Genomic DNA, 19,804 nt, shown 5'->3' on the forward strand with positions numbered 1-19,804 from the left:
GTTCACAGGCTGTCCCCGCGTGCAGTGTGGCTGGCTCACTGACTGTCCAAAGCTGACTGATGTCCCAGAGCAGCCCCACTGCTTGGGGGCCTAGATGACTCACCACCTTCCTGGGTCTTGGTTTCACCCTTCTGCAAGATGACAGGGCAGAACCTAGGGACTGAGGCCCTGGGCGCTCTCCCCCCTGGATAAAGGGCCACTGAAGGCCAGCACCTACTTGGCCCCAGGTGTTAAGCCTGACCCACAAAGGGAGTCGCTGACCTCCCTTTGGTCAATAAAGAGATTGAGGGTCTGAGAAATGGTCATATGCCCCACGAGGGTCTGGAACTGGAAACTGGCTAGGTGTTTTTCTGCTATGAAGGGTTCATTCACATGGAAGCTCTTGAGACACAGCTAAGACCCAGCCCTGCTCATGGCAACCGGGTCATATATTCCTGGATGCACGAATGGAACTTCTGAGTGATCCTGATGACGGGCTGGGGGTTCTCCTCAGTGTGCTCAGGAATTTTTTTTCATATGGGATTTAAGAAGCTGCACGCACTTAAGTGACAGCGGAAAGGAAAAGTTAACTGCTGGTCAGTCAGCCATCACAGACTCACTCGTCCCATGGTTACTTCCTAAATTAAGCCAAGACACCGGGGAGTGGCCCTGAAATGATCCAGTTGGTAGGTGGAGCAGTAGGATTATCAGATTTAGCAAACAAAAATGCAGGTTGTCCAGTTACATGAGAGTTTCAGGAAAATTTTGTTAAGTATGTCCCATGTCCCATGTAATATCGGGGACAGACTTAGACTAAAATACCATTCATTCTCCATCTGAAATTCAGACTTAACTGTCCTGCATTTTATCTGGCAATACTATTTGGGGGTACAGATGAGATAAAACAGTGAGCAACGGCCCCTGAGGTCAGTAGCTGGAGCAGAACTAGATGGAGTTGGTGGGGCAGGTGGAGGTGGAGGGGACTGTAGGGCTCCAGGGGGAGACACAGGCTCCTACCATCTACCCAGGTGGGATGGCGGGGGAGGGGGGCACATTGCTGCAGTCACCTGTGACCCTGGGACCCTGGAGGGCTTCCACTTCCACTTCTATCTGGAGGATGGTGTCTTCAGCCTCCTCAGTCACAATGGGGTCCCATGGGCCTGGCTCTGAGGAGACTGAGGGCACAGGAGACATGCAATCGAAGGGACCAAACTACCTCTTCCTGTCACAGGAATGCCTGCTCTTGTCCCCAGAAGGGGACCTGTGTGGACATGGGGTGGGGGAAGGATGAGGGGCAAGGAAATCTCCCCACCCACAAACCCCCTCCCAACCTGGAGGACATTCCAACAGGGCCCTCAGATGACCTGACACTTCTGGACAGCCGGGCAGGGCATGCCCACTGGGCTCGTCACAGCAGCTCATGGGCGCTCTGGTCATCCACCGCTCAGTGACAAGCTGGCCCAAACTCGGTGATGCTGAGCCATCCCATCCCCTTCATCTCACTTGACTTGTGTGGGTCGGGGTCACACGGGCATAGGGGTGTCCCTGCTCCACCCCCTGGATGACCAGACCCTAGGGGCCAGCCTGCAGGTGTCCAGAGGCTCTAGGAGGAGGCCCAGGAGCCAGGCCAGGTCCCACCAGCCTCAGGTCAGCCGGCGCCACCTCCCCTGCGCAGGATGGGTCGGAGCAGGTCCAAGGGGAAGGGCCCAGGACACGTCCTCCAGAGACCATCCGAGGATGGTGGGTGTGATATAAACCCCCACAATTTAACCTTAGAGCAATGAAATGAGTGCCAGAAACACGCTCACTTTTCTAAAACAAGTAGCTGCTTTAAAGACTTTAGAATGACTTGAGAAAGGCAAGTGGCTTAAAAAATATACGGTCAGATGAGGTAAAAGGCTGAGAAAACATATGCAAGAACCTGGGCCATGTGCCGCTCCACCAGAGAGGCTGCCCATTTCAGGCCCGTTTCTCCAAGGGGCTGGGGCACCAGCAGCAGCACAGGTTGGGGGTACCCCCAAAGGTCCCTGCAGAAAGCACTACTCAGATGGCAAGACATGGACACCCCTGAGTGCTGGGGCCACAGGCAGGTGGGCAACTGGAGCAGGTAATGGGGCCCCTGGAGCGCTGCCAGTCCCTGAAAGCCCGACACAGCAGGCAGCATGCTGACCTCCACAGGGCGCCTACCCGGCCTGCCCTCCCTCGAGCCTCCAGAAGGAAAACAAGAGAAGCAATTACCGCTTAACAGGCAGGCACTGTGCCCGGGCCCTGGGGAGCCACATAATGGGTGAGAATGGTTGCTGGCGAGGCAGGACCCCTGGGGGCCACAGCCTGAGCTCCCAAAAACCTGGTGGGGGAGGGGAGGAAGGCAGGGAGGCAGAGAGAAAGAAGAGAGAGATACTCCTCCTGTGTACAGGAACCCAGGCAGTAGGAAGCAGCCCCTGCTCACGTCCAGTCCACTGCTCCCCACTGGGACGCCTGCATCTGGTAGACAGGAGGTGCTCAATAAATGCTGGCCAAGCAGGAGAGCAACACACACAGGCACAGAACCCCATGCGTGTGGAGCGGGAGGGGCTGTGGGTGGTGGCGCCCAGGACACCGACAAGACACCTGCTGCCCAGGGGGATGTTTCTGGGGCCTGCCCATGTGAGAGACAGCAGTGACAGGTACAGGTGGGGGACCCAAGGCTGACGCCCAGCTGGTGTCCTTGACAGTGACCACTGGATGCCTGGAAGGTTCGTGTGTCACGTTCTAAAGCACAGAGCCCTCATATCCTGGACCCTCTGAACTGGGACCTAGGGGTCCTTGGGGTCCTGAGGGGCAGCACTTGCCGTGGTTCTGCCTGGGGCAGGCCCCAGCCTATCTCAGTTACCACCTTGCAGGGTGATCACGTGGCCAGGTCCTCCTCCCAGGTAAATCAATAGGCTCCGAGGGAGAAAGCCTCGACGGCTGGGTTGAGGTGCCAACTTGAGGCTTCAGGCTCTGTCCTCACTGGCCCTGTCGGTTACAGGGGTGCTGGCACAGCAGACAAGGCCCCCAAAGCATAGTTCCAGGGTGGTGGTGTCTAAGAACACCCAACGGAGGTCTGGAGCATGTGGCTGCTCTGTCACTGGCAAGGGGACAGCATGGCTTTCCTGTAAATTCATTAGGAATCCACTGACATTTTGCACAGCAGAGGAAACCATAAACAAAATGAAAGACAACCTACAGAATGGGAGAAAATATTTGGAAACGATCCAACTGACAAGGGTGCAATTTCCAAAATATACAAACGACTCATATAGCTCAATATCAAAAAACCAACCCAATCAAAAAAACTGGCAGAAGATCTAAATAGACATTTCTCCAAAGAAGACATATGGGTGGCCAACAGACACATGAAAATATGCTTCACATAGCTAATTATTAAAGAAATGCAAACAAAAACTACAATGAGGTATCACCTCGCACCAGTCAGAATTGCCATAGTTAAAAAGTCTGCAAATTCTGGCGAGGGCATAGAGAAAAGGAAACCTTCCTACATTGTTGGTGGGAATACAAGTTGGTGCAGCCACTGTGGAGAAGAGTATGGAGGTTCCTCAGAAAATGAGCATTCTTACTCCTGGGCAAATATCCAGGCAAAATTATAATTCAAAAAGACACATGCACCTCAATGTTCACTGTAGTACCATTCACAGCTGTCAAGACATGGAAACAACCTAAAGGGCTATCAACAGATGAATGGACAAACACGTGGTACATATGTATATAATGTAATACTGCTCAGTCATAAAAAAGAATAATGCCATTTTCAGCAACAGTGGATGGACCCAGAGATTATCATACTAAGTGAAGTAAGTCAGACAAAGACAAATATCACTTGATATCACTTACATGTCAAATCTAAAATATGACACAAATGAACTTATTTACAAAACAGAAACCAACTCAAACAAAGAATGCCAATTTACGGTACCAAAGAGGAAAGATGGGAGGGATAAATTGGGAGTGTGGGATGAGCAGATACACACTGCTACATATAAAAAAGATGAACAACAAGGTCCTACTGTACAGCACAGGGAACTACATTCAATATGCTGTCATAAGCCATAATGGACAAGGTATGAAAAAGAACGTGTGTATACATATGACTCAATCACTGTGCTATATGCCAAAAACAACACTGTAATCCTTACTATAATAACTTTAAAAAAATTATCCAACTAATAATTAAAGACCATAACAAGTGAAAAAAAAGAAGAAAAGAAAGAAAAAGAATGCACTTACAGGCTGGAATGCAGTCAGGGGTAGCTGTGGGGCATGCGCCACCAGAGTCCCCCACACAGGCAGTTCTTGATCCAGCGCTGTTCCCACTGCTTGACGGCGGTGGTCTTGTTGGGTGACTTGAGCATGGTGACGCAACCGCACCTGCAGATAGAACAAGCAAGTGGGTGGGATGCTAGGCAGGCCAGCTGTAGCCACAGGGCCTGGCACACCTGTGCCACCTCACAGGGCCTGGCACACCTGTGCTACCTCACACCTCAGGAATGGTGTTCCCTGCAACCCTACACCCCCACAGTGACCTAATTACTTCACATCCTTCCATCCCCACTCAATACCACCCCTCACTTCCCTGAGTGGACAGAGGCTGGGCCAACCCTAGTGCTTGACCCTGGGGTCATCTGGCAGCAAGCGGGATCACATCTGCACAGAGCGGCACTGAGGCGGTCACTCCTCCATTTCTGCCCTTGTCAGGTCACTGGGAGCCCCAAGAGGGCAGGCTTGGGACAGCTGCTCGCCGCTACCCCCCCACCTTGGCCCCACCCTTTATGAAGACCGCCAGGGATACCTGCTCAGGAGCCCCAGAGAGACACACTCCTGGGACCCTGGCTCATAGGCTGGGAAGCTGCGGGAGGCAGAGCGGAACTGCGTCTCCTGCAGCTGCTCACCTGGTACAGGCCTTGCAGGCCTCCGTGGGGTAGGCGCCCAGGTGCAGTCTTCGCAGGTGGTCCATCTTGGGCTGGCCCGGCGCCCTGAGGGAGAGGAGCAGCGGAAAGGCTCGGGGGTGTGTACATGCACATGTATACGCCAAGCACTGGCGCACACGCACATGCAGACACAAGCGCATGCGCACATACAGCCGTACAGGTCGATCTCCTAGAGGTAAAGCGTGTGTGAGAACAGAGAGAATCCAGGAGCTGGGCTCCTACACACCCTCTGCCCACAGGCCCCCGCTGAGGGTGGCGCTTGGAGCAGAGTGGGGCAAGCCCATCAGGATTCCTGAGGCTGGGGCATTAGTATCACACAAGTTTGAAAACCGAGAGTGTGAAAGCCCTTTGGCGACCAGCCACCTCTCTGTGTAAAGTGTTTCCTGAAACTCGAGCACAAACCACAGTGTGTGATTCATCAGGCCGTTCCTCCCACGGCTTTAGAGATGAGAAAGAAAATCCGGAAGTGGAGGAGGAAGGCCCAGAGTCTTCCCGGCGAGGGCGGGGGGGTGGCTGTGGGGACGCTAAGGCCCCTCCCCAGTAAAGGACCCTCCCCAGTAAAGGACCACTTGACAATCCATCCCATGACACCTTGAATGGGAGGTGGCCTGTGGGGTCCTAGATTCGCCTTCTGGCCTGGTGTCTATCTCTGGACTGCACCTCGGAGAGTGAGTTTACCTGCCTATAAAGTGGGGACAAATCCTCCACCCAGGGTGCTGCTCCCTCAGCAGGCCTGGGCTTTCTGGACTCCGCACATCCAAAGAATGGTCCCAGGCCATTCCCAGCCAGGTCTGCCTAAGAGTGTTCTGCTTCCTGGGGCCTTGGGACCTGCCAGGTACTCTGGACAGCAGTGCGATTTATGGTGGGGGCTTGGGGTGTGAACCTGAGCTCCAGAGAGGCTGGAGCCCGAATAACCAAGGTTGGTGACATGGGCCCTCCATGTGGGCCGAGACAGGTCAGGGGGAAGATGACATCACCCAGACATCACAAATCACAAATCAGTACAAGCCGATGACCTGTACACTATAGTACAGTATAGTGCCTGGATGGAGGGAAGTGACAGGGCAGGGGAGGCGGGTGGGGAGGGGAGGAGTCTGGGGACAAGGAGGAATCTCAGGGGCAAGGGAGGGGAGGAGTATGGGGGGAGCACTCAGGTCAGGCTAGAAGGAAGCAGCAGGCGCAGCACAGGCAGAGGCCCTGAGACAGACATGTGAGGGGGCATGTCAGGCAGGTCTAGGGGAGACCCTTCTGGAAGAAAGGGTATACAGGGCCCTGAGTCAGAGGTGGGTGCGCATACCTGATGAGGCCATCCAGCTGCAGGCCGGTGGAGCCACCAGGCAGAGCAGGGGCCTTGCCAAAGTGCAGGCGCAGGGGCTGCTTGGGCTGCAGGCGGCTGACCAGTCCGTCACTCACAGGCAGCCAGTCTAGGCTGGGGATGAGCAGCTGGCTGGGCAGCAGGCAGCACTCATCCACCAGCGCCTCGTCTGGCTCACTTGTGGGACCCTCGTCACGGCCTGCGGGGGGAGCAGGGGACACAGGACATCATGCTTAGTGGCCTTGCCCACAGCACTGCCCACCAGGAGGCATCACGGCCTCCTCCAGGCTCACAGAGCGCCAGGTGCAGGCCCCAGCCCTGCCCTGACTTCGTGAGGAGCCTGGGAAGCTCCTCCCCCTTCTCAGGCCTGGTCCTCTCCTCTGTAAAACGGGGACCCACTTATTCCTTTAAAAAATGTGCAGCGAGTCCTGGGTGCCCTTCCTGGGATCAGGGAGCAACAACGGCAAAGCCTGGTCCCAGAAACACATGACACAGAACAACTAGGCGCTTAAGAGTGGCTGAGGTTTACCGAGCACCCACGCTGTGCCTGCATCTGTGCCAGGTACTGGGGAAGTAGTGGGGGGCCACAACAGAGCAAATTTGACCGATGGGAGATTATATTATGGTGGGGGGACTCAGCCAGGGCTTGTATTTTGGTGGGGAAATGAGAGAAGAGGAGCAGGTGTCTTACAGCAGATCCAGAGCTTGGTGAGTAGGCGAAAGAGCAGGGACATGCTGTCCTGAGTGTCTGAGGTAGCCGTGTACACAGGCAGGCAGCTGGGCTTCAGCAGGCCCCAGATGCGGATGACAACCATCAGCTCTCGCAGCATGCCCAGTGATGTGCCATCCCGCAGGAAGCTGTGGCCTGGTCGCAGCGGGGAGCCCTATGGGGAAGAAGGTTCTGTTTGTGCGCTTTCGTGTTTCAGCATTCCAGGACCTCTGTGAGTTGGCGTCAGATGGCCTTTGGGGAGGGGTGGGGCCAAGGAGGTGGGGCTTCTGGGAGGAGCTGAGCCGGAGGAGGTGGGGTGGAGGGCACACCTGGTTGGGCAAACTGGCCAGCAGGTAGAGCACAAAGTCGCCCACCCACTGCAGGAGCTGCTGCAGCGCCTGGAGCGTGTTCATGTCCAGAACGAACTCCTCCGTCTTGAGGTTGATCATGACCTTGTCAATGTCTGGGAGGGGACAGGCAGTCAGGGGAGGCTGGGACCTCACATGGGGGCCCTGGAGGGCAGGGCTGGAAGAAGAGGCTCTGGACACCCACCACAGGACTTCAGGACACCCCAACACCCCTTGGGCCCCTTGTGCAGGACAACCTGGAGTTCCCGCCAGCCTCCAGGCGCCCACACATACAGTTCCCCTGGGGATGCCACCCAGGCTGCCTCATCTTTGTTCCCAGTAACAGCCACCATGTGTCCCCACAGGCAGTGGTGGGAGGAGAGGGGCACATGCGAGACACCTGAGGGATCCTCCCTGGCAGACAGCGAGGGCACTTGGAGGGTGGGGGTGGGACCCAGGGTGGCCTGCAGGGTGGAGCTGGACCCACCAACGTCTGTGATCTTGGCACAGATTTCGGTCAGCCGGTCGCCAGGACTTTTGTCGGGTGTGTTGAGCACGTGTGGGCGCAGCAGCGACTTGAGTGTGGAGCTGATGGCGATGAGGAAAAGCTTTGCGTGGTAGTCGCACACGCGAGTCACCGTGCAGGGCGACAGCTTGCACAGTGAGGCCTTCATGGCCAGGATCCGGGTGGACAGAACCTGGGGGGCCAGGACGTGAGCGGGTGGGGCTTGCACCTCGGGGCAGGGCCAGAGCAAGGTGCTGGACCCAACGGGCAAGAGGCTAAACCTCTGGGCCTTGCCCTCCTTCTGGCAAAATCAAGTAGAACCTTCCCTCACAGGACAGCAGGGTTTCAACCTGTGGGTGGGTCTGCCCCAGGGGCCAAAGGGCCACGTCTGGGATCCCGAATCGGGAGTTAAAGGGCCACATCTGGGATCCCGAACGATTCTGGGGTGCCTGGCATGAAGTGGGTGGGGGCAGGGATGCTGCTCTGCCCCTTACCCCACCTCGTTCCTTGACCCTGATGTCTCCCAGGATGCCATGACTGAAGGACTGCAAGCATCAACATGCTCACACACAGCTCAGCTAAGCACTGAGCGGTTGGTCACTAGCGGCGTTCCTGGCTCTGAAGCCAGCTCCCTCCTATGCAGTTCAGGCCAGTAGTACCCTCTCACACCTGAGCCCTCTCATGTCTGAGTCCCGCACGTCTGAGCCCTCGCACATCTGAGTGGGCTGCTAAAAACCATGCAACCTCTCCTTCCTGTTTCCTCCTGGTGTTGGAGACTGGGGCACAGAGGACAATTCCGGATTCCTAGCAGTGCTGACCTCAGGGAGGCTGTAGGTTTGCAGTTACACCCAGTGGCTTCTGGGGGATCATTTCTCCCTGCCCCTCCCATCTTTAAAACTCAAGGTCACTGTTCTTATCACAGGGGCAAAGGCTTCCACTGACACGCAGAGGCAGGTGCAGCTAGGCCCGTAACCACGCCCTCCCGGGCTGAGGAGGCAGGGAGGTGGGCCATCTGACCCACAAGGAGGAAGTAGGCCCTGGGGGAAGGAGGGGATGAGCCAGCACCTGCTGCAGCTCAGCTTTCTGGCGCGTGTACTCCTCGTGCAGCTTCTCCACCAGGCTCTGCACCATGCCGGGCTGCACGTGCAGCAGGATGTCCCACCAGTCGTAGCCGGTCACCATGCAGTACTCCAGCAGGAAGAGCAGGTGCCGCAGGGCCAGCCCCACGTCCAGTGAGTGGCCCATGGACGGCGAGATACGCAACATGCTCAGCTGTGGGGAAAGGACGGGGCGTGAGAGGCAGGGTCTTGAGGGGATGGGAGTCTGAGCGAAAGGGACAAGGAGGGCCCAGCTCATGTGGGGTCCTGGCCTGCCTGATCTCCTGTCACATGGGAGGGTTACAGAGCCACAGCCTGGCCAGGTGGCATGAACGGAGCCCTTCCCACCAAGGGTGCGCCTGTGGGGTGGCAAGGCCTCCAAGTCTACCTGGGGGCCACATGGTCCTCCCCATCAGGCCAAACCCGTTTGTACCCCGCCCACCCAGGAGGCTGAGGGCAGGGCCAAGGAGGTGCACTGCCCAATAGCTACTTCCTGGGGAGTAGGGGGCACACGCATGTGTGAGCAAGTGTGTAAACACATGTAGATGTGTGTAAGCAAGTGTGAGAGTGGGTGTGAGAGGCACCTGTCCTCCTGACAGGCCACGGATGGGTTCCTCTGAGAGCCAAGAGGCCAACACAGGGCACCTGCTGCGCATGTGGGGGAAAGGTGGGGGGGTCGGCGCTAGAACCCCACACGTGAGGAGAAGCCACCCTAACCGCCCCCACCTCCTGCGCGACTCCCGCAGGCCACAGGCTTCACCCTGCAACAATGCACCCTGCAACACCCCCGCACCCCACAGACAGAGGCACGGGGTTCCCCTCACTCTTGGCACCCCTAGCACAGCACTGACCCTGCCATGGTTGTCAATGCCCACGAGGGCCAGGGAGGTCCAGGAGAGTTGCATGGCCTTGAAGTGGACGGCGGGGCCTGTGGTCCGGGGGCGCTTGAGAGCCGGCTCGTCCACGGGGCGCGGGGCGGCGGAGCTGTAGAAGATGGCCATGGTCTGCAGCGAGAGCCGGTGCACGATGTGGACACTGCCGTCGTGGAAGGCCAGGGCCAGCCCTGGGGGCACATGCAGGTCAAGCAGCCGAGTCCAGCCTTGGACAATGGGAAGTGGCTGCACCACGCCCAGCTTGTTAGCAACCTCATAGCCTTTCAAGCTCACTGGATATCAAGAGCAGTGTCCTCACCTCCACTAGGACTGACGTGAGACTGGGCCAGGTTCCCACGACCCTGAGACTGGAGGTGAGGTACAGTGCACCCCTCCCTCTGACCCCCCTAGAACCCCAAGACACTGTACCGAGGCCAGGGTAGAACTGGGTGTCACTGGCCACCTTCAGGTCAGTGTTGGTGAGCGAGATGGGCAGTTTGGGCAGCGCCACAGCAGACACACGGTCCAGGTCATTGGTGGCCGAGAGAATCCGCCATTTGAGAATTGTGGGCTGTTTGTCGCCAACTGAAAGGGGGTGTGGGGGACAAGGGGCAACAAAATGAAGATGAAACTGAAATACAACAAGGGTGGACTGGACCCAGCGCCCTTCCCCTCCTGGGGCCCCCAGCTAGCTCATAGGAGCATGGAAGTGGGGTGGGGGGGCCGCCACTTCCAGGGCCTGGTCCTGGGCCTTCATAGGGACAGGAGGAGCTGTCTGCCTGGGCAAGAGGCTGTCAGCTGGCGGGGGTGGCCACCTTGTCCCCTCGAAGGAGCCAACACACCAAGGAGGGGAACCCATCCCAGACCTTGCTGCCACACAAACCCCACAATTCTCCTGTGGACTTGGCTGGTCTGCGCAGGGTTCTCTGTCCCTGTGGTCCTAGAGGTCCTGGGTGGATCCCAGCTCTCCTCAGGAGGTGGACAGACAGGCCCCTCCCAGCACCCACACCCTCAGTGCCACAACGAAGCCCCCCAGCAAGAGGCGGGGTGGTTTCCATCCATCTGGGCTTGGTCCCTGCGTGCTGTGGGCATGATGTGGGCAGAGGTGCCTGGACACTAAGGTGACTGAGACAAGCCCAGGCACCCAGCCAGTGGCCAGCATTCCAGCTGCCCTGGGGAGCCAACAGACTCAAGGAAGCAGGCCAGAGCAGTGAGGCAGCCTAACCCAGGAGTGTTCAGCTGTGTTTCTGAAACAGAGTTTGAGGCTGGCTGTGACAGCACGCCTCTGCACCCACCTGTCCTGAGAGCTCTGCCCCAGACGTCTCAGCATGAGGGGTCTCCTGGAAAATGTCACCCCACAGGGAGACGGAGGCCCAGAGAGGGGCAGCACTGAGCAGAGCTGTCAAGGTGACAGCCATGGCGGTACCCAGAGAGGGCGCATGTTCAGGCCAGGCCCACACCAGCCTCCCACACTGGCTTCCTGACGGCCTTGGCCGTTACTAGGTCACAGAGGAGAGAGGCCGCTGTCAGAGGCTGAACAGCTTGCCTGAGTCTACCTGGACCCACTGTCCACCCAAGTCAGGCCACCTCCTCTACTGCAGGCTGGACGGTGGCTGGTAGAGTGGGGCCTGAGGGAGACCAGTGTGGGCAAAGGTGAGGAGGAAGGGACAGGAGAGGCAGGTCTAAAAGCCCACAGGGCCGCAAGGCTGGGACAAGGGTGGGGTGGGGCTGCAGGTGAACTCAGCAGAGACCCTTCAGCACCTGGATGTCTGCCTCGGGAAGAGGCTCCACCAGGACGGGAGGCCTTTCTGTGTGAAGTCTGGTCCTACTATGACAAGGTCCCAGGGCAGGACTGCAGGGCAGGTGGGGAGCAGGGCCAGCCTGGGACTCAGGAAGTGCTAGGACCCCACTCAGGAGGTGCAGCCCAACCATCCTCACACACCTCCTCTGGGGCCATTGTGGAGCAGCATATGTAACCCACCTGCAGGCAGATGGACCTCAGGGGCCTCTTGACTCAGGCCAGTCACTCCAGGGCCATGAGCGCTACTGGCAGCAGGAACGCCCCTGGGCTATGTGGCCGTGGTTCATCCCCGGCATCTCAGCCACATGGGTGTCAGGAAGCGGGCCCCTCTGGTGGGGACGTGGGGCTCCGCATGGGTGCAAGGTCAGAGAGGGAGGGAGAGGTGGGCACTTTCTAGCAAACTCAGGTCACCCCTGCGCCACCTCGCTGTACCAAGGGTAGTCTGAGTGTGCCTGGCCACCTGGGTGACTCACCAGCCGGCGAGAGCTGCTGGAAAATATTATTCACAGGGAGCCCCTCCTTGCGCAGCGACCAACACTCCACCACACTGCTCGTCTGGCTGGATGCACACAGCAGCACCTAGGGGTGGGTGCGTGGTGAGGGGCCTAGAACAGCCCATGGCCTCTGCGGGGTTCTAGCTCGTTTTGGAGCTCACGTGCCACTGTGAGTCCAAGCCAGGCCTGCCTGGCCCGCGTCTGCATCTGCCCACCCATTGCCCTCACTCCCTTGGGGAGTGCTGTGCTGTGGTGGGGGCAGTTATCCATGGTGCCCTGGCAGGAAGCAAAGGTACCAGGGAAACACATCAGGGACTGGTGAAGCTAGAGCTGGTCAGCACAAGGCTATGAGGGACCTCAGGGAACCTGGTGCAGGTAGCTCAACTTGACCCCTGGAGACCCCCCTCGCCTGGTCCTGGGACCTGTGGATACATCACCTTATGGGCCAGAGGGGACTTGGCAGCAGGGATTAAGCTAAGGCCCCTGAGATAGGGATGACCCTGGATTCCCCAGGGGGCCCAGTGTCTTTATAAGAGGGAGGCAGACAGTCAGAGGCAGAGAGACGGGAGATTTGCACTGTTGGCTGTGAAAATGGAAGGAAGGGCCGTGAGCCAGGGATGCGGTGTCTCTAGAAGCTGGAAAAGGCAGGAGCCTCTGGAGGGAGCAGCCCGGCCCAGGCGTGGGTTTAGCCTCAAGGTGGCAGGGCGGGCTCACCTGCTCTGACATGTCGCGGGCCAGGAACTTGAGGTGGGTGATGGCGGGCAGCCGGTCGCGGCGGCTGAGATCAGTGGTGCAGCGCATGAAGAGCGAGGGCAGGAGCTCAGTGTCGATGCGGCACTTCTCGTTGACCACGCTCACGCATACCTTGTACAGCTGCACCGGTGATGCGCTGCTGCCATCCGCTGTGGCCACCACGATGTTGCCACCACCTGTGAAGGCGATGTCGGCCAGAGCCACGCGGCCGCGCAGCCGGCACAGGCTCTCAGTTGAGGTGAGCACCTGCCCGCTGGGCTTGAGCAGGGACACAGTGACCAAGCCGCTGACCGTGACAGCAATCCAGCCCTCCATGGGCTTGCCCCCGAACAGTGTGAGCGATGGTGAGAACTTGACGCGGGAGAACTTTTCCCCAAAGCTGGAGGCACCAGACTGTGAGGGAGGGGAGGGGTCAGCTGCAGGGGGGTGGGGGTGGGGGCGCCCAGTTCATGCTCGGCCTTTAGGGGTCTAACTTCATGGCCCGAGGACCCCCTCCTGGGAACCGCACCCTCAGGAACACAGAGGAACCAGGCAGCAGAAGCCTCAAGACCCCAAGCCTGAGGTCAGATTCGGTTTCAGCCACTGAGCACTGGGTGACATGGGCCTCTCTGACCTTCAGTGTCCTTGTCTGCATGTCCAAGGACACGATAAGGAGGACAAAGCTAGATACACGAGGGACAGCAGTCAATCGCGTTTTCTTTAGGGCCAGACAGACATCCAGTGTTCTCAAGTGCTCAGTTCAGCTACTCCGGGCTCCTCGCGTGGGCAGTGTGGAGCACGGCCTGAGCCAGTGCACAGAGCAAGCCAGGCACCAGGCAAGTGGCTGCAGGATTCAGCTATGCCCCCTGCAGGCAGTGCTGGGACGCGCAGCTGCCACTGCTCTTTCATCTTCTCAGCTTTTTGCCCCTGGGCCCTCAGCCACTGCGGCGCTGGCCTCTGCCCCAGCTTTGCCTTTCCCAGCACCCCCGGGGGCAGACTCTAGCGAGGCCTGCACGCCTGACTCCTTTCTGTCAGCACAAAGCATCTGTCACTGAAACAGCACGAGCTGGAGATGGCACAGAGCTCCTCCGAGTAGTGGGAGACTCTCTACCCCTCTATCGGGATGGGAAGCAGACTCACTAGGCTCACCCAGGCACCCCCAGGCTCATGGGACTAGACATCCAGGGAGGGCAGGGCTGACCACGGCCCCAGCTGAGTCTCCCGAACATGGAGGTGAGAGCAGTGTTGGAAAGAAAGAAGCAAAAACCCCCAAATGAGCCCCAAGGGGAGATACTGAGAATCTGAAAAAGAAACCTCCCACAGAAAAAACGGTCCAGATGGTTAGGCAGTAAGCCTTGCAATGAGTCATTCCCTAGTGGAGAAGGGACAGGAGGCAGACACAGAGAAGGGGTGGAAAGAAAGGTCATTTCCCACAGCATCATTCCAGGAGGGCCTCCTGGCTTGGGAGTGGAGCTGACCAAGCCACATGAGCTCTTGCTGCTGCCATAGGTCTCACCCAGGCATGGCCCCAACCAAGCCCCCTTGCTTTCTCAGACTGAACCCTGGCCCAGCCCCTGGCCCCACTTGACAATTAGGAAAGTGACAGCTGAGGTATGACTCGGGGACTGAACTCAGCACCCTGACCCAGGAGGCTCCCCTCTCAGGGGGATGCCAGGCTGAACTGTGGGGTGCAGACAAGAATCAAGGGCTGTCACCACATCAACCACGTAGGAGCTGCTGGCAACACAGATGCTGACAACTGGGTGGCAGGTGTGACGGCCTGGCCCCATGAGAGGAGGAGCCAAGCCCTCCTTGGGCTTGAGGCCTGCTCCCCCAGGCAGGACACCCACCTTTTCCACGTGCAGGGCCAGTTTCACGCCGTTGTGCAGCCAGGACAAGGCCACGATGGGGTCCCCTTCCACCACGCTGCCCACGGGGCTCTCCCAGCTGTTGGCCAGGTGGTCAGCCATGCTCCAGCACTTGATCTGCCCATCGGCATCAGCTGACAGCAGACGCGAGCCTGGGGGGAAAGGGGGAGATTGGGCAAACCTGCGTCACAAGCCCAATCCCTCAGCGTTGGGTGGGCCGGCCTGGAGGTCGTAGAGCAAGGAACCAGCACAGGCGAGTCCAGAAACAGGAGCGAGAAGAGCAGAAGCCTCAAAGGCACAGGTCAGGGTTTCAGGTCCCAGCTCTGAGCCCAGGGCCAAGGCCAGGAAGACAGAGCAGGCAGCCCTGGCATTCAGGGTGGCGGGCCGCCCTCACCAGACTGGTCCCACTCCAGGCAGGTGATGGCCTCGCTGTGCTCTGAGCGGATGGAGTGCACGTCCCAGGGATGCTCAGTGTCCAGGATGTGGATCATGCGGGTCAGGTCTGCGAGGGACAGTGAGGTCAGTGTGGCAACAACGGCCTGGTGCCTGACCACCCCAGGAGATCGGGGTGTCGAAGCCGATCAGGATGCGTCAAAGCCCGGCTGCAGGGACTCCAGAAAATGATTTATACACAGGCAGCCCGAGGGGAGACAGCAGGCCCATGACCCTGCCTCCTGTGAGGTTACAACTGTGCTTTCAAAATGGACCCAAAATACTAACAGTGGGTGTTGCTCCATGGAAGGTTAGGGTTCTCCTCATCCTAAAGTTTCACGTTTTCCTAATTCCCTCTAAGAAGTGCATATTGTTCTGTGGTGGGAAGAATACCAGCCCTGCGGCAGAGTGCACCGCAAAGCTGATGGTGACACATGCGGTTGGAAAACTCCTGAAGGAGCCTCAGCAAGCCACAAGCGGTCACCGTCCCCCCTCCCCAGTGCCCCGCAGTCGTGGCCATTCCTCAAGGTTATCTCTGTGCCCCTCAGCACCCCAGTCTCAAAGGAGGAAACACCATGGGAGCTGGGAGGGAGGGCCCTATGAGGGGGCCTGGGATGGGGGGTGGCACACCCTGGTCATCGCTGCGCAGGTCCGTGGTGAAGGCGATGAGGTTGCGGCAGGACCAGGTGCAGGCCAGGGGACCCGAAGGGCAGTGGGTGCTCTTGGGCCATTTCTCCCACTCACAGATGTAAGCCAGGTCCATGGCACCCAGCTGCCAAGGTCATACAGGGAGGACAGTCACCAGCTCCTACAGGAGGGAAGACAGGCTTGTCATCCATCTTCACAGGGTGCCTGCAGGGCCCCGAGTGCGGTGCTGGTTACCGCGGGGGACAAAGTGGACTCAAACCCTGCCCTGTGTGTGGCTGGGGAGCTGCGTTTTACACAAGCATGGCCAGGGATCAATCCATGCAGCCGGGAGGAAGAACATGTCAAGCGGAGAGAACAGTCAGTGCAAAGGCCCAGAGGCTTGACTGAGCCTGGGGTGCTCAAGCAGTGTCGGGCAGCAGAGCAGGAACAGAGTAAGTGGGGGGGTGGAGCAAGGTAAGGATGGGGAGGGGATGAGGCGGGTCTTGCAGGGCCTGGGGGTTCCACCTGGAGGGAGATGGGAGCCCCAAAAAGTCTGTTTCTGTTTCACAGGTCCCTCTGGCTGTCTGGAAGGCACGGCTGTGGGATGGGGTAGAGGTGACGGCACTGGTCCAGGTGCACAGTGACGGGGACAGTGTAAGCTGTGACGAGAGGTAGGATCCAGATCTATTCTTAAGAAGGAGCCCATGGACACAGGAGAACCAGTGAGGCTGCCTTAGACAGGGGCAGGGAGGCAGGGTGGGGGTTAGGCAGCAACTTGGGGCCTGGCTTCCAGAGGTACCGAAAGGGACAGTGAAGGCTTCCTCAGCAGGCTCTCCGCGTCCAGCAGCGACTAAGGTTATTTCCCTTTCACCTTCCCAATCACACTACCCGCTGCTTCTTAAAGCCCCGCCCCGGAACACTGAGGCCCCGCCCACAAGCCCAAGCAGAGGTCTTTTTAAGGTCTGTCCCCAAAGCCCTCCGGCCCCGTCCCTACAAAATGTGCTTTCCAGATCCCACTCTCAATTTGTCCCTGGCGTCCCCAGGCCCGGCCTAAACTTCTGTTTTTATTCCAAAGTCTCCAAAACAATCCCAAAGCCCCTTCTCCACACACCAGGCCACCCAGGACCCGCTCCAACCCACCCGACAGTCCCTAAGCCCCGCCTCAAATGCATCCCAGGCCCTCCCCGGGGAGGTACAACCTTAGGCCCTCCCCGATTTTCCACCGCCCACTCCAGGGCGCTTCAAGTCACCCTAAATTTCCGCCACGACCCCCAGACCACGCCCAGCGCACTCAGGGAGCGTACCCAGCACCCTCTGCTCTCCAGGACCGCCCTCTGACTCCACAGGCCCTGCTCCGACTCACAATCCCAGCAGCCTCGGAGCCATCCGGAGGCTGGCCGACTGCCCAAGCCCCCAGCCCCGCACTCACTGGACCAGCCTGTACGCCCACCGAGAAGGAGGCTGCCGTCTGCATTCGCTCTAACACCCCGGCTCCAGCGCCGCCATCTTCCCAGAACCAACTAGTCTCCCGCGCAGCCCGGCTGCTTCCCGGAGACTTCTGGGACGGCAGTGGCTCCGCCCCGCTTCCGAGGTATTTTGCATACGACCGTGGCTTTCCAACCGACATCTGCGTTATATTTGGTGGAAACAACAAACACTTTCTCAATTTAAGTGAATAACCCTTTTAGATTAAGCTACGATTGCACTAATTTTGTAAAGAAAAGGGGAGAATTGGCGGATTGGTTTTTTTTAATAGAAATCACCATCACCGTAAAGTGTTTGAGTCTGTCTACTATAAATAGTTCTGGCTTCTTAATAATGTTTGTGCTCGCTTCGGCAGCACATATACTAAAATTGGAACGATACAGAGAAGATTAGCATGGCCCCTGCGCAAGGATGACACGCAAATTCGTGAAGCGTTCCACATTTTGCCTTTTTTCCACGATATCTAGCCAAGGTGTTGTAACTCCTTCAATAAGCAAGGTAACTTAACCCATCATGGACCGGTAGAGTCAGTCTCCATCCTCAATTCCTCCTCCAAAAGCTGTCGGACTCTCCCCAGTTTGGAATGTCTTTTCCAGAAAGACCTGAGATTGATTGCAGAGAAGGGTACACTAAACAGCAGGCAACACCTGGACAAAGGTCTGGGGGCCGGGCTGTCTAGGGACGCGGGGTGTGAAAAACCCACACAGCCAACCAGGACCCTGGGCAGGACGGAGTCCGCGTGGGTCTGGAGGCAGCGTGTGGGCTTGCCCTGGGCCCCACATCCGTGCCCTGAGCCCCAGCCGGTCTTCTCAGTTCAGTTCAGCCGCTCAGTTGTGTCCGACTCTCTGCGACCCCATGGACTGCAACATGCCACGCTTCCATGTCCTGTCCAAAACCAACTCCCGGAACTTGCTCAAACTCATGTTCATCGAGTCGGTGATGCCATCCAACCATCTCATCCTCTGTTGTCCCCTTCTTCTCCTGCCTTCAATCTTTCCGAGCATCAGGGTCCTTTCCAATGAGTCAGTTCTTCGCATCAGGTGGCCAAAGAATTGGAGCTTCAGCTTCAGCCTCAGTCCTTACAATGAATATTCAGGACTGATTTCCTTTAGTTGACTGGTTTGATCTTGCAGTCCAAGGGACTCTCAAGGGTCTTCTCCAACACCACAGTTCAAAAGCATCAATTCTTCAGGGTTCAGCTTTATTTATGGTCCAACTCTCACATCCATACTGGAAAAACCATAGCTTTGACGAGACTGACCTTTGTAGGCAAAGTAATGTCTCTGCTTTTTAATACACTGTCTAGGTTGGTCATAGCTTTTTTTCCCAAGGTCAAGCTTTTTTTCTAACTTTTCCCCCAAGTCTTTTAATTTCGTGGCTACAGTCACCATCTGCAGTGATTTTGGAGCCCAAGAAAATGAAGTCTGTCACGGTTTCCATTGTTTCCCCATCTATTTGCCATGAAGTGATGGGACCTGATGCTAAGATCTTAGTTTCTTGAATGTTGAGTTTTAAGCCAGCTTCTTCATTCTCCTCTTTCACTTTCAAGAGGCTCTTTAGTTCCCCTTCACTTTTTGTCCATAAGGGTGTTCTCTGGGCACTGGAAATTCAGTGCCCTTGGAGGGTGGGGAAACTCCAAGCTGGTTATTCAAGTATTAATATTTCCTTGTGTCCTCCTAACAACTGCTTTGGGCTTTGCTGGTGGCTCAGAGGTTAAACTGCCTACCTATAATTTGGGTAGACCTAGGTTCAATCCCTGGGTTGGGAAGATTCCCTGGAGAAGGAAATGGCAACCCACTCCAGTATTCTTGCCTGGAGAATCCCATGCACAGAGGAGCCTGGTGGGCTACAGTCCGTGGACTCGCAAAGAGTCAGACTCACTGAGTGACTCACTTTCTTTATTTAACAAGCCCTTGGGAGTTCCATTATTTAGTATCTACATGTAAAACTTTTTCAAAACCTGTTAAAATAGAAGACAGCAAACACAGCACCCAAATCTTGGTTTCTAAAACATGCCCCCAGGGAAAGGAACCAGGCTCCTTGGCAAAATGGCTGGTTCTAGGATGAAGCAGGAATATACCAAGAAGCCCTGTGCATCTCGTAGCAGCAGAAAGTAAGGCCGTTTCTCAAATAAATAAATATAGAGGTGCCTCAGTGAGACACAGGAGCCACTGAAGGGGCTCCCAGAAGCTGAACCTTGAATACTCTGAGCAAGAAAAAGGAATCTTAGATTGCAACCCAAACTAAAAAGTAAATGCCCAGGCATCTGTACTGATAGAACTGGTTAAATAAACACTGAATACACAGGGCAAAAGAAAAATCTCTCCTGGAGAATTTTCAGTAATTAACATAAATACTCCACCTTCAGACAGGTGGAGATCAGCAGAGGTCAGTAGCGAGGAAAGCAGGAAGCCATGGTGTGGCTCCATGAGAACAGCAGAAAACTCAGGCTAAGGGGCCCTGCAGGACACACAGCCAGTCCCAGATACACACAGATGGAAGACATGGGCAGGAAGCCATGTGAAGACAGAATCAAAGGCTTGAAGGATGTGGTCACAAGCCAAGGGAGGCTGG

At 57.1% G+C, this 19,804-nt stretch overlaps 1 protein-coding gene and 1 non-coding gene across 2 annotated transcripts; one reads left to right on the plus strand and one right to left on the minus strand.

Annotated features, from left to right (window-relative positions):
- Positions 1–1,787: 1,787 nt before the first annotated feature.
- Positions 1,788–17,305, minus strand: MED16 (mediator complex subunit 16). The gene is made up of 17 exons (XM_065918433.1): positions 17,175–17,305; positions 16,271–16,404; positions 15,749–15,926; positions 15,081–15,188; positions 14,669–14,838; positions 12,801–13,232; positions 12,066–12,171; positions 10,221–10,376; positions 9,771–9,982; positions 8,888–9,094; positions 7,805–8,015; positions 7,300–7,433; positions 6,953–7,145; positions 6,244–6,460; positions 4,908–4,991; positions 4,246–4,386; positions 1,788–3,113 (listed from the first exon to the last, which is right to left on the minus strand). The coding sequence occupies exons 3-16, from the start codon at positions 15,879–15,881 to the stop codon at positions 4,260–4,262; spliced, it is 2,490 nt and encodes an 829-aa protein (XP_065774505.1). The 5' UTR covers positions 15,882–15,926; positions 16,271–16,404; positions 17,175–17,305; the 3' UTR covers positions 1,788–3,113; positions 4,246–4,259.
- Positions 17,306–17,569: 264 nt separating this feature from the next.
- On the plus strand, positions 17,570–17,676 carry LOC136156630 (U6 spliceosomal RNA). The gene has a single exon (XR_010661123.1). It is a non-coding gene; the product is annotated as a U6 spliceosomal RNA (small nuclear RNA).
- The last annotated feature ends 2,128 nt before the right edge of the window (positions 17,677–19,804 follow it).

Source organism: Muntiacus reevesi, chromosome 1 (assembly GCF_963930625.1).
Source record: "Muntiacus reevesi chromosome 1, mMunRee1.1, whole genome shotgun sequence".
NCBI classification, from domain to species: Eukaryota; Metazoa; Chordata; class Mammalia; order Artiodactyla; family Cervidae; genus Muntiacus; species Muntiacus reevesi.

What these genes read in the sequence shown, in the direction of transcription:
- MED16 (XM_065918433.1), bottom strand. Translation starts at nt 15,881, where the DNA reads ATGGACCTGGCTTACATCTGTGAGTGGGAGAAATGGCCCAAGAGCACC. An exon ending in TGGCCCTGCACGTGGAAAAG is followed by an intron (nt 13,233 to 14,668) that starts GTGGGTGTCCTG and finishes CCTCCCTCACAG; the next exon opens with TCTGGTGCCTCCAGCTTTGG. An exon ending in CAGCTGGATGGCCTCATCAG is followed by an intron (nt 4,992 to 6,243) that starts GTATGCGCACCC and finishes CCTCTCCCTCAG; the next exon opens with GGCGCCGGGCCAGCCCAAGA.